General features: G+C 39.8%; 2 protein-coding genes across 2 annotated transcripts; one reads left to right on the plus strand and one right to left on the minus strand.

Moving 5' to 3' along the window:
- Positions 1 to 119: 119 nt before the first annotated feature.
- On the plus strand, positions 120 to 4,944 carry LOC147324838 (aromatase-like). The gene is made up of 9 exons (XM_086298909.1): positions 120 to 364; positions 2,131 to 2,281; positions 2,380 to 2,534; positions 2,622 to 2,798; positions 2,931 to 3,045; positions 3,131 to 3,245; positions 3,319 to 3,481; positions 3,572 to 3,813; positions 3,937 to 4,944. The coding sequence occupies exons 1-9, from the start codon at positions 217 to 219 to the stop codon at positions 4,165 to 4,167; spliced, it is 1,497 nt and encodes a 498-aa protein (XP_086155035.1). The 5' UTR covers positions 120 to 216; the 3' UTR covers positions 4,168 to 4,944.
- On the minus strand, positions 4,820 to 10,993 carry LOC147324839 (AP-4 complex subunit epsilon-1-like). The gene is made up of 7 exons (XM_086298913.1): positions 10,526 to 10,993; positions 10,310 to 10,448; positions 9,960 to 10,215; positions 8,300 to 8,851; positions 8,017 to 8,207; positions 7,785 to 7,945; positions 4,820 to 7,333 (listed from the first exon to the last, which is right to left on the minus strand). Exons 2-7 carry the CDS (start codon positions 10,405 to 10,407, stop codon positions 7,173 to 7,175), a joined length of 1,419 nt encoding a protein of 472 aa, XP_086155039.1. The 5' UTR covers positions 10,408 to 10,448; positions 10,526 to 10,993; the 3' UTR covers positions 4,820 to 7,172.
- Positions 10,994 to 14,329: the final 3,336 nt, after the last annotated feature.

The raw sequence follows: 14,329 nt of genomic DNA on the forward strand, positions 1-14,329 counted from the left end.
TGATGCTAACTACTTCAGTAATACAAACAGTTAATGATAAAGGTTGATGTGGGTGTATTTTGATTTGAATGTGGCTCAGTGCTATGTTACGTCCTAGACTGAAGGACAGGCTCCACAGGAGATAAGAGAGGAGGAAACCCACAGGTTGATCATCTTCTGTTTAGTCTGCTGCAGACTGCAAACACAGTGCTCCATTGGGTGTACCTGGCTAGAGAAATGCAGAGGATGCTGCCGGTAGAGGAGCTCATCGCTGGCCCCATGGTGGCTGATAGAGCGTCAGAAGTCACTGCTGTCCTGCTACTTCTGCTGCTGTTGCTGCTGCTTTTCACCACCTGGAGACAAAGAAAACAGTCACACATACCAGGTAGGCACTAATATATATATGTATATATATATATATATATATATATATATATATATATATATATATATATATATATATATATATATATATATAAATAAATGGTAAATGGCCTGTATTTGTATAGCGCTTTACTCAGTCCCTAAGGACCCCAAAGCGCTTTACACTACATTCAGTCATTCACCCATTCACACACTGGCAATGGCAAGCTACATTGTAGCCACAGCAGGGAGCCTTTAATTAATATGGTATATAAATACTTATAGTTAGTACAGTAATTACAGTAATTACACTCTAAATACACTTCAAATTACAATTAAAAAATCTTTACCTTATTTATCAAATCCTATTATTCATCCTAAATATCTCTCTATAAGGAACATATTATTCCATTATATCAACATTATATCAATATGAGTGTGTGTGTATACTATATATATATATATATATATATATATACAGTGGGGCAAAAAAGTATTTAGTCAGCCACCGATTGTGCAAGTTCCCCCACTTAAACTGATGACAGAGGTCAGTAATTTGCACCAGAGGTACACTTCAACTGTGAGAGACAGAATGTGAAAAAAAAATCCATGAATTCACATGGTAGGATTTGTAAAGAATTTATTCGTAAATTAGGGTGGAAAATAAGTATTTGGTCACCTCAAACAAGGAAAATCTCTGGCTCTCACAGACCTGTAACGTCTTCTGTAAGAAGCTTTTCTGTCCCCCACTCGTTACCTGTATGAATGGCACCTGACATACAAGACCACTGATAATCTCCCTCGATCTGGGGCTCCACGCAAGATCTCATCCCGTGGGGTCAAAATGATCATGAGAACGGTGAGCAAAGATCCCAGAACCACACGGGGGGACCTGGTGAATGACCTGCAGAGAGCTGGGACCAAAGTAACAAAGGTCACCATCAGTAACACACTACAACGGCAGGGAATCAAATCCCGCAGTGCCAGACGTGTTCCGCTGCTGAAGCCAGTGCATGTCCAGGCCCGTCTGAAGTTTGCCAGAGAGCACATGGATGATACAGCAGCTATAAATACTAACTATAAATATGTAACTATAAATATATAAATGTACTAACTATAAATACTTATAGTTAGTACGGTAATTACAGTAATTACACTCTAAATACACTTCAAATTGCAATTAAAAAATCTTTACCTTATTTATCAAATCCTATTATTCATCCTAAATAACTATAATATATATATATATATATATATATATATATATATATATATATATATACATACACATAGAGTTATATATACTATATACTATAAGTATTTATATACCATATTAATTAAAGGCTCCAAAGTGTCTTTTTATATCATTTAGCCATCCACTGCGAAGGAATCAGATACAGAGTAAAGTCAGCAAGCATCTAATGACAAAGAAAGGGAAACCCTCATATACACAGAAGGTCTGCATCAATGACAAAACAAGGTTTACTCAACCATCACAGAGCGTGTTCCTTGTCTATTAAAACTATCACAAACAGTCTCTGTTTTGCAGCTCCAGGTGCAAATTCCTGTATACTGATGAAAATGGTTCATGCAGAAGTCAAATAACAGTTACACACAGAACAAAGAGTGCCGTCCTTACTTGCCACTCTCCTATATACTAAGATCAGAGCCTGGCAGCTATCCCAAAAAAATACACTATCTTTCTCAAATTAAACTCAACAGACAAGGTTCTTGCTAATTTGCAGTAGAAGTGGGAGTCTACTATCATAACCTATTTCTCTCTGTCAGGCCCTTCCTTCTTAGCAGGACTCGGTCCCATTCTCTCCTACAGCAGGTTCATCTGGTCTGGGATTGGAACAGCGTGTAACTACTACAACAACAAATATGGGAGCATTGTGCGGGTGTGGATAAACGGAGAGGAGACCCTGATTTTGAGCAGGCAAGTGGGTTGTTTTTTTTGTTTTTGTTTTTTAGAGTAAACCGAACTTGTTTTACAGTAAATTTTCAGATAAAGGTAAAGCCTGGTTTCTTCTGCAGGTCCTCTGAAGTGTACCACGTTTTGAGGAGTGCCCACTACACCTCCAGATTTGGGACCAAAAAAGGACTCGAGTGCATCGGCATGTACGGAAATGGTATCATTTTCAACAGTGATGTCCTGCTTTGGAAAAAAGTGAGAACATATTTTTCTAAAGGTGAGCGATTACCACACACTGACAGCACATACTGTGGTTAGACTATTGCTTTCTTGAACTGTGGAGCTACTGAATGTTACTGTGCAGCTCTGACTGGACCCGGCCTGCAGAGGACCGTAGGAATCTGTGTGAGCTCCACAGCCAAACACCTGGACAACTTACAGGATATGACTGACCCCTCTGGACATGTGGATACTCTCAGTCTCCTGAGAGCCATCATTTTGGACATCTCCAACAGGCTGTTCCTAGGAGTGCCGTTAAATGGTCAATTGCGTGTTTACTGCACATAGATTCCTAAAACCGCATACTATCTGCAAGAAATTGTGACGCATGAGCTCTGGCGCTGCATCTATTGATTTTTTGTTGTTGTTGTTGTTGTTCTTTTTAATAATTCAGAGAAAGAATTCTTGATGAAAATTCACAACTACTTTGAGACCTGGCAGACAGTTCTAATAAAACCAGATATATTCTTCAAGGTTGGATGGCTGTACAACAAGCATAAGAGAGCAGCGTAAGACACCTCATCTCACAGTAAGTCAGTATTGTGGTTTGCGATTTCTTCAACCTAATGTTTGTGTTGCTTTTTGTGCCAACAGACAGGAGCTGCAAGATGCGATAGAGAGCCTGCTTGAAGTTAAGAAAAAGATGATTCATGAAGCCGAGAAACTGGACGACGAGCTCGACTTTGCAACAGAGCTCATCTTTGCCCAGGTCGGTCTCTTTGGAGGGATTTTTGTCGTCCCCCCAATTGTCTTTTCTTATTCCCGTCTGTTGTGTTTAACAGAACTACGGAGAGCTATCAGCAGATAATGTCAGGCAGTGTGTGCTAGAGATGGTAATCGCAGCCCCCGACACACTTTCCATCAGCCTCTACTTCATGCTGATGCTGCTGAAACAGAGCCCGGACTTAGAGCTGCAGCTAGTGGAGGAGATGAACACCGTCTTGAGTTAGTGCAGCTTTACAGTGTTTCCAATATTCCATATTCACAGTTTCACTCTGGTGAGTAGAAGTATTCTGACACATCTTTCATTTTCAGATGAAAAAGACGTGGAAAATATCGATTACCAAAGTCTGAAAGTGATGGAGAGCTTCATCAACGAGTCTTTGAGGTTTCATCCTGTGGTCGATTTCACAATGAGGAAAGCTCTGGAGGACAACGACATCGCAGGTACAAAAATCAAGAAAGGCACCAACATCATTCTCAACATTGGCCTCATGCACAAAACCGAATTCTTCCCCAAGCCTAAAGAGTTCAACCTCACGAACTTTGAAAAAACGGTAAGTGAGCAGAGTGTAGTTCAGCAATAAATGTTTAATGGTTTAAACTAAAAAAAAAAACATGCACACACACACACACACACACACATACACATTTGAGTCTTTGCTTTCTCTCTTTGGCAGGTACCCAATCGTTACTTCCAGCCCTTTGGCTGCGGGCCTCGTTCCTGTGTGGGCAAACACATCGCCATGGTGATGATGAAGGCCATCCTGGTCACTCTCCTGTCTCGGTACACTGTGTGTCCTCGTCAAGGCTGCACGTTCAACAGCATCAAGCAGACCAACAACCTGTCACAGCAGCCAGTGAAAGACGAGCACATCCTGGCCATGCGCTTCATCCCACGAATGACATAACCCCACAATATCAAGCTGCGAAACATAACGGCGCTTTTTACACTTCAGATGAAAACATCTTGAAATGGGTTTAAAGGCCTTAATGAAGTCCTGTACTAGGAAATACTCACAGTAAATTTGTATTAACAGCACATGTACTCCAAATTAAACTTTACTAATCTTTAACAAAGTACACTTGTTAAGTATAGATTTCTGATTAATGTTTTGACAGTGTACACAGCTCATACATTTAATAAAGATGCATTTACAATGATTGAAATAACTGAAGAAAAAAATCACATGCAGAGGAGCAATGGTTCTGTATTTACATTAGTTTTATTTGTATTATGTTTTCAGTTTGATATCAGTTTCTTCTCATCTCATTTAGCATCTGTTGTTTTGTAAGTGGGTCACCCAAACATTACATTACTACAGGAGCTGCTCAGCTACAGAATCTCACGCTATGAACCTTTCTCAAAATTTCTCAAACTACAGTAAACTGTTGCAATGGTGGCACAGTGATTGGTCCTGAGTTCAACTCCACCACCTGGCTTGGGCATGATCTCTCCGGGTACTCAGTGTAGTCTCATTTTTGGCTGTGTTGACAAATTTGGTCAAATTAACTTGAGACTTTTTACTCTGTGGTTTTGTAATTACCCAACATTATGCCTGATTTTTAAAAAAGGTTTTTTAGTTTATATAACTAAAAATAAAGCTATAGAAAAAGTACATTATGGCTAAGAACAATAACCCTTTTCATGAATGATTTACCGTAAATAAAATCTGCATTTACTTTGCCTTTGTGGGTATTTCTATGTTATATAATCAGTGTAGAAATATGCTATAATGCTGTATATACTTCAGCTTCACCATGCAAACAACTTCACATAAAAAAGCTCATTTTAAATATTCATTTTCATTATTGTGCAGAATCAGTAGTTCATATAAATTTTCGTATTATTACTTCCTGTTTCACACCCAATACATGTGTTAATAAGCATAAACTCCATGAGAGCCTCAATTTATTAAATAACCAATGAGTCAAAGTCAAAGGGTCATTTTCACATGTTGAATTTATTCATAAGTTAACTGAATGTAATGACAGGCACTCCAAGAAACAAGGATGTTTTTTTTCCTCTGTACCACAGGCACAAATCAAACATGCCGTACTGGCATTAAAACATAAGGCGTAGGGTTAAAACTGAGTATTAGAGACACTGTTAGCATCACACTGTGCTTCAAACCAGCACACAGGCATAGAAGAAACGCAGAAAGCAAACTTTCCCTTCAGGCTGAATTACTTAAAACAAGCCAAAACATGTCAAAGAAACATACAGGTGTAATCTGGCACAGACCAGTCAAACAGCACATGAAGAACAATGGTTCCCTTTCTTTCAGTGAAATGCATGTAAACATTTTGTAAGAATATAAACGCATAAATATGTTCTTTTAATACTGCAGTCATACAAAAATATAACAACCCTTAACATCCACCTAATGAGAAACATGAGTGCTTAAATAATCAGTCCATACCGTCCAAGACAGACCGCTCACTGTACGTGTCAGAAAGAAAAAAGGGGAAGTTCACGTCAGCCGCGAGCAGGCCAACTGGATATTTTACAAATATTTACAACACTTTAAATTTCATGAATATGCCAAACATGACCGATCAAATGCTTCAATTTCTTATTAACCTCCACGTGGAGTCGTTGTCAGTATCGTCCTGTGCTTTTTCAATAAAGGAGCAAAAGAGCTGCAAATAAAATGAACTAGTGCAAATATACTGTGCGCTCATCCATTCAAGAGACTAAATCAAAATCAGAGGACAAGCTGCTGATTCTTGGAAAATAATCAAACACTGCACTTCTGTTTAGCATCTCATGAGACAAGTCTGTAAAAAGTGAACAAGAGAGCATCTTTCTTCAGTTTTATTTGCATTTCAGCCTGCTGTTATTATGGTGAAAGTCAAAAAAAAATTAAAAGTGTAGCAATTCTGTAAATCCGAGGTTCAGTTGTAAGCAGGAAAAGGTGGTTGGGCTGGTTTTACCATGAGATTTATCGCTAGATCATGATTAGATCAAGTAGAAATAATCTCCATTAAGCGTCTTTAAATATTAAAGCTAGCATGCTTTACATTTACTGGGCATTAGCCATCACAGCTCAATAGGGCTAATATGTTAAAGGTGTAGAATGTATATAGTGGTGCTGCTAATTTTGAAACCGCAACGTTTGCATTTTATCAGCCACCGTGCTGGTCTTTTGGAGAGAGAAGCAATCAATCAGCCTCAAGGGGCCATTTTTGGTTAGTGCTGCATATTTAGCAACCATGCTTGGCTAACGAACTAATAGAAAGTGGCTTAGTGATGACATGATCCTTCAGTTTCTCTGCCGTGGCCGTCATGTAATCCTTCTGATTTGTCTGTGGTTATTCATACACTGAAGTTGCTACACTATCTTTTCTTCAATGCATCTGTTGTAAATGTGAAAGTGGAAGAGGGACAAGTGACTGTGGACTTACTCGCTCCACTGTTATGATTGTTGTAGCCTAGAAAATGTATTTCAGATCACAAAAAATATATATCTTCTCTCTGGTGTACAGGAAAAAGAAACAACTGAGAACTTCATTATTTTACACTTTGAGAATTTTCTGTTATACAAAGCATACCATCAGAATTTAACCAGGAAGAAGGCTTCAATTGTTTAGTGATTATGGAGCTCTTTCACGACTAAAAGGCAATAATGAAACACCCACAGATGATTAAACACCATCATTTGACCCTGAGCTTTTAACCTGCCATGTCTTTCAATGAGTTATAGTTCTGCCAAATAAATAAAACCAAATCTTACTAAATAACTTTGAGTGAAATTCATAAAGACCGCAAAATAAAGATCAAAAGCCACAACAGCAGGTTTCTCCTTTTCTGTTCAGCACTTCAGCTCTGTGTACCTTCCTCTTCAGTGAGGGTCTAGTGGGTTTAGTTCCTCAGTGGTTTCAGTGGTGGTGAGTGGTGCTGCAGCTCTGAGTCTCAGAGGCTCTGTAAAGCTCTCTGGCAGTGGTAGATCAGGCAGTCGGGCAGGTCGGGCACCGGCGACCGCAGCCAGACAGCCAGCCAGCCGGCATTCACCCGGCAATGCATCAGACACGGCAGATCCTGAAGGAGACGGCAAGCTACGATTCCTTCCATGCCTGAGCAGAAAACAATGAAGGTTACTCAGCAAAAAGTATAGGACACATTAATATCTATGTCTCCTTTTCTATATGCAATTTTAAAATCTTCTTCTTCTTCCCCTTTGTAATGCTGTTTATTGGTACCGCCGTGTTATTTAATGATGTTCATGCTGCATACAAGCGAAAGTTAAAGTTGTAAGTTTTCTTCATAAACTCCTAAGTACACCTCATTAGAGGCATATTTGACGTATAGTCAAGCTGCATTATCTCATCTTTTTAATTAATGTAGTTTTTTAAAACAGTTATTCCTAATGTTAAGAATAAATAAACAGTAGTTACCACAGATGAGTTGGTGAATATTCTAACACACACATGTTGATGTGAATGCTGCTTTTATATGCATTAAGCATAAAATGATACTCTCAGTTTGAACAGCTTGAATACGAGCAGGAAACAAATGTTCATTCACCTATAACTTCCACAACATGAAGCTGGAGCTTCTTCTTCAGAGCATTCAGAGTGGCTGTGAGAGGTTCTTGGTTGTCATTTATCAACGTCAGATTCTGCTTTGTGTCGTGAGAGAAGGAAAGCCACATCGTCCCATATTCCTCTGTGGACACCACAAAAGGCCTGCAGGAAACTTGGATTAATTTTATGTCACTTAAATGCTGCACTTCAAATACGAGCACTACATATCTCACCTGATGAAGCTGGTTAAAGGGACTTTATATGAAAACTGCAATGACTGAGACGTCCCAGCAGGCAGCTGGTAAGATACCGTCCCGACCACCTCGACGTGAACCGCAGGCCTCTTCACAGTTAGAGAATACTGGCCCACTGCTACACTGTAGCTTGTCACCTCCCCCGCTGGACTATCACATAGGCAGGATACCTAAAAATAAACAATACAACGAAGCAACCTCATTATAAAAGACTAATGGACACCAAACGACTCTATTGATAATTTTCTACTGAATAATTTACCTCAAGTTCTTCAGAGTCGACCTGAAGCAGCATCTGTTGTATGGCAGACTCGGAGGAGTTCATAATAAAAACAACTAATATTAATGAATCTTCCTTCTGCACATGACAGGCTGAGAGATTCAGGCTTTGGTTGGCACACAAGGGAGCGATTTCTGAGTGTGAAAGGCCAGAAAGCTCTGCAGGAAGATAAGAATCCAGACACACTTCTGTTAGTCTGCCTGGGTCGTTATGTGGACCAGGACCAGCAGCTACCACACAGTTATCCCTGCGGAGAGCAGGGTTACATCCCTTTGTGTCAGATTCAGTTAACTCTGCCTCTGCGTGACAGGTGCCATTAGCAGTAGTGAGGCTCTGAGAGAGCTGAGATGTCTGTTCGGCCAGCTCTGAGGCGTTGTTGGAGTCTAGTAGGTTGTTACACAGCAGGTTATCTACAGCACTGGGAGGAGAGATGAGGGAGCTGGATATTTGCTCGTTTGCGATAAAGGACGAGCCCAGACCTTGACCTTTGGCTTTTCTTCGGAATCGCTGTGGCATCGGCTCAGATTTTCCCATCTGTTAGAAGCAAAAATATGTAGGAAAAATGTTCAGAATCAGCAATGCAAATAGCTGCACAAATAGCTCCACGTTAAGCACTTTCACTTATAGCAGGGGTTTTAAATGAGAATTGGCCCTGCAAGGTCTCCAATGGACTTTGAAACGTGTTCAAGACATACCTATGCAAGTTTAAATGAAAGTTTAAATGAAAGAACTACTAGAACTTTTTATGCATTTATCATGTAATTTCAAAGATCTGGCCCACTTAAGATCAAAGTGCGCTGCATGTGGTCTATGATGTAAAATGAGTTTGACATCCTTAAATTAATAGCATTAGTAGATCCTACCACCCGAGAAAATGTTCAGCCAATCATTGAATATGTTCTAAAAAGCAACACCTTTTGTCTCATCTTAGACTCACCGAGTAGCTAAATGGGCCTCACAAAAATGGAAGAAATGTTTGGTTCATCATCATTAATTTTGATAATAAAAACAGACGAGTGTTCATCCGGTCCTCTTTGTTGCCCTCTATGTTGAAATTGCCAAAAATGTAAAAATAGATTAACACATATTTTATTCAGGGCTACCTTCAGGGATGAAGTGCGATCATAAAGTTCCACAACTCTGGCCATAAATATCAAAAACCGTCACTGATTTAAATGCTCCTTAAAGATCATCTCCTTTGGCAACACTCCAATGTTTTCAGTGTGGCTGCTATTTTTGAATCAGAGGAACTCCTGTTCTACCCCACTGCCCTTGTGGGTGATGCATGCTTTATCTCCTCCTCATTTCAAAATGATGACCCTTCAAAAGAATGAATGAATTAAAGGCAGGCAAATCTGGTGAGTTGGGTGATAAGCACAGACTGAGTTGTCGAGGCCAAAAAAAAATATTCATTTTAATTGTATGTTAAATGTGCTGTCAGTAGGCACATTATGACATGTACAAGTGATGAGCTTGTTTACAGCATAACTGACTCCGGTGACAGTTTAAACTCTGACCTGATGCCCTAAAACTCCTGTGGCTAAAGTGTTTTCGGTGATCCTCCACATAAAAATCAGAACAGTCTGAACCATAAGCTGATGCTTGCTCTTTGCACATATGGTATATGGACTGATAACCTCACCAGAGACACAGAGCTTTGGGAAGCCAGGCCAACAAACAGCGAAGAAGCCAGCTGCTGTTTCTCTTGTTCAGGCTCTGGGGTCGGTGTCTGAGTTGGAGTTTGGCTGTGCAAACTGTCGCCTTCGCCCTGCCGGCCGGGAGACTGAATGGGACTGGGAACCTCAACCTGTGCCGCTTCCTCTACAGGTTCTCTCTGGGCCAGATAGCCCTCCCTTCCCCACACCCTCTTTATGCCATCCAGCTTCAAAGCTGAAGAGCTGAAACACAAACAGCAAGTCTTCAGTGTGAATTCAACACTAAAACTAGGAACTTGATTACACCAACAAATGCATGCATGTGGTGTCCACATACCCTCCTTTGTGTGAGAGGTCAGCGCTATCCCCTGACAGACCCGAGCTCATGGACAACAGTGTAGGAGACTGTCTGTCAGTGATGCTGCAGGAGGACATGCTGATAGGCAGAGAAAGGCCATAGGGCTCCAGGCTCAAGGCTGAGATAGACAACAAAGTCAGAACAAATCCAAACAAGATGCCGAATGTGCTGCCAAGATATTTATCTACATTTTACCTTTTGACTGATCTAATTCCTCCTGCCGTTGGTGGGGAGGTTTGTATGGAGCAGCGCCGGCAGCCAACGCCTCTGACACAAATCTGTCAAGAAATGACAGCGAGGAATCCACCTAAAAACAATCAAACAGTCACGCAAAATTGCCGCAGGACTGAAGACGTTGCGCCTGAGTGCTCTGTGTGCTTTGCTCAGCTACACAAAAACATATAATTACTAATTTATGTGTTTAAAATAAAATTCTTGGCCAAAAGAAGAGAGATTGGTTTTCTTGCTCTCTAAATGAATGAAAGTGAGTCCGATACTGAATGAAGTTCTCTGGAGAGCTCCGCCCTTCAGACTTCTCCAGACATGTTACAGGTTTGATTACTCATAAAATGAATAATGTGATTACGGTAAAGGCTGTCATCAATCTAATCAATTTTGCACCCTGAGGGGTGTTTCCATAAAGTGTTTGACTGCGGTCAAGTGAGCCCTCACTTACGAAGTCGCAGTCAAGCCAGCCGCACCGAAAATGTGGTTGCACTACTCTTACGTATATTACGGTATGGGTGAAAACCGGCTTAGAAACGCAGTGTTTTGTGTCCTGACACTATTTTACTTCACAATCCACTCCCATTTTTAGTGTATCTCCACTTTCCCCCCTGTGATCCACAGCCCAAATTACTGTATGATTCAGAGAAAATTAACAATAAAATTTACCCAATTTACTCAACTATACTTTTAATGTCCTCATCTTTGACCTCAGATTACAGGAAAACTGTAAGAGGTGACGCAGATATTTCACTGGATTATGACTCTGGGTGACCCCCACTCTGCACCCTGTGATCCACAGCCAAAATTACTGTATGGATTTTGAGAAAATTCATAGCAAAATCTTCCCATTATGCTTTACTGTACTCCACATATTGACATCTTTGAGCTCTGATTACAGGAAAACTGTAAGAGGTGACACAGATATTTCACTGGATTCTGACTCTGGGGGACCCCCACTCTGCACCCTGTGATCCACAGCCAAAATTACTGTACGGATTTTGAGAAAATTGATAGTAAACTTTGCACAATTTACTCTACTGTACTCTATATATTCTCATCTTTGAGCTTAGATTAAAGGAAAACTGTAAGAGGTGACGCAGATATCTCACTGGATTATGACTCTGGGTGACCCCCACTCTGCACCCTGTGATCCACAGCAAAAATTACTGTATGGATTTTGAGAAAATTCATAGCAAAATCTTCCCATTTTGCTTTACTGTACTTTATACATTGACATCTTTGAGCTCCGATTACAGGAAAACTGTAAGAGGTGACGCAGATATTTCACTGGGTTATGAATCTAGGCTGTCGCCACTCTGCACCCTGTCATCCACAGCCAAAATTACTGTACAGTTTTTGAGAAAATTGATAGTAAACTTTGCACAATTTACTGTACTATACTCTATATATTCTCATCTTTAAACTCAGATTACAGAAAAACTGTAAGAGGTGATGCAGATATTTCACTGGATTATGAATCTAGGCCATCTCCACTCTGCACCCTGTGATCCACAGCCAAAATTACTGTACGGTTTTTGGGAAAATCCATAGTAAATATGCACAATTTACTCTACTGTACTTTTAATATCCTCGTCTTTAACCTCAGATTACAGGAAAACTGTAAGAGGTGACGCAGATATTTCACTGGATTCTGACTCTGGGTGACCCCCACTCTGCACCCTGTGATCCACAGCAAAAATTACTGTACGGATTTTGAGAAAATTGATAGTAAACTTTGCACAATTTACTGTACTATACTCTATATATTCTCATTTTTGAGCTCAGATTACAGGAAAACCATAAGAGGTGACGCAGATATTTCACTGGATTATGAATCTAGGCTGTCGCTACTCTGCACCCTGTGATCCACAGCAAAAATTACTGTATGGATTTTGAGAAAATTCATAGCAAAATCTTCCCATTTTGCTTTACTGTACTTTATACATTGACATCTTTGGCCTCAGATTACAGGAAAACTGTAAGAGGTGACGCAGATATCTCACTGGATTCTGACTCTAGGCTGTCGCCACTCTTCACCCTGTGATCCACAGCCAAAATTACTGTACGGATTTTGAGAAAATTGATAGTAAACTTTGCACAATTTACTGTACTGTACTTTATATATTGACATCTTTGAGCTCAGATTACAGGAAAACTGTAAGAGGTGACGCAGATATCTCACTGGATTATGACTCTAGGCTGTCGCCACTCTTCACCCTGTGATCCACAGCCAAAATTACTGTACGGATTTTGAGAAAATTGATAGTAAACTTTGCACAATTTACTCTACTGTACTCTATATATTCTCATCTTTGATCTTAGATTACAGGAAAACTGTAAGAGGTGACGCAGATATCTCACTGGATTATGACTCTGGGTGACCCCCACTCTGCACCCTGTGATCCACAGCAAAAATTACTGTATGGATTTTGAGAAAATTCATAGCAAAATCTTCCCATTTTGCTTTACTGTACTCTACATATTGACATCTTTGGCCTCAGATTACAGGAAAACTATAAGAGGTGACGCAGATATCTCACTGTATTCTGACTCTAGGCTGTCGCCACTCTTCACCCTGTGATCCACAGCCAAAATTACTGTACGGTTTTTGAGAAAATTGATAGTAAACTTTGCACAATTTACTGTACTATACTCTATATATTCTCATTTTTGAGCTCAGATTACAGGAAAACCATAAGAGGTGACGCAGATATTTCACTGGATTATGACTCTAGGCTGTCGCCACTCTTCACCCTGTGATCCACAGAAAAAATTACTGTACGGTTTTTGAGAAAATTGATAGTAAACTTTGCACAATTTACTCTACTGTACTTTTAATATTCTCATCTTTGACCTCAGATTACAGGAAAACTATAAGAGGTGACGCAGATATCTCACTGTATTCTGACTCTAGGCTGTCGCCACTCTTCACCCTGTGATCCACAGCCAAAATTACTGTACGGTTTTTGAGAAAATTGATAGTAAACTTTGCACAATTTACTGTACTGTACTTTATATATTGACATCTTTGAGCTCAGATTACAGGAAAACTGTAAGAGGTGACGCAGATATCTCACTGGATTATGACTCTAGGCTGTCGCCACTCTTCACCCTGTGATCCACAGAAAAAATTACTGTACGGTTTTTGAGAAAATTGATAGTAAACTTTGCACAATTTACTGTACTGTACTTTATATATTGACATCTTTGAGCTCAGATTACAGGAAAACTGTAAGAGGTGACGCAGATATCTCACTGGATTATGACTCTAGGCTGTCGCCACTCTTCACCCTGTGATCCACAGAAAAAATTACTGTACGGTTTTTGAGAAAATTGATAGTAAACTTTGCACAATTTACTCTACTGTACTTTTAATATTCTCATCTTTGACCTCAGATTACAGGAAAACTATAAGAGGTGACGCAGATATCTCACTGGATTATGACTCTGGGTGACCCCCACTCTGCACCCTGTGATCCACAGCCAAAATTACTGTACGGATTTCTGATGAAATTAAATCCTATTCCATTACCAAACAAAATGAGTTCATTGAAGTATTTGCTTAACTACAAGAAATGTCTTTCCACACACAATTTAAATTTTTCAAAATGTCATTCACACACCACCTCAAGTATCAACTTCAGTTTTAGACATTATTTATTCAGTGCTTAATCACAACAATAGTCAACTTAAGGCACTTACATAATAAGTTAAACCTTACAATAATACATACAGAGAAAAACCCAACAATCATATGACCCCCTATGAGCA

Source organism: Aulonocara sp. 'chitande type north' Nkhata Bay, linkage group LG7 (genome assembly GCF_057382095.1).
Source record: "Aulonocara sp. 'chitande type north' Nkhata Bay isolate Kocher_YH1m ecotype deep benthic linkage group LG7, A_spYH_male_GT1.1, whole genome shotgun sequence".
Classification (NCBI taxonomy): Eukaryota; Metazoa; Chordata; class Actinopteri; order Cichliformes; family Cichlidae; genus Aulonocara; species Aulonocara sp. 'chitande type north' Nkhata Bay.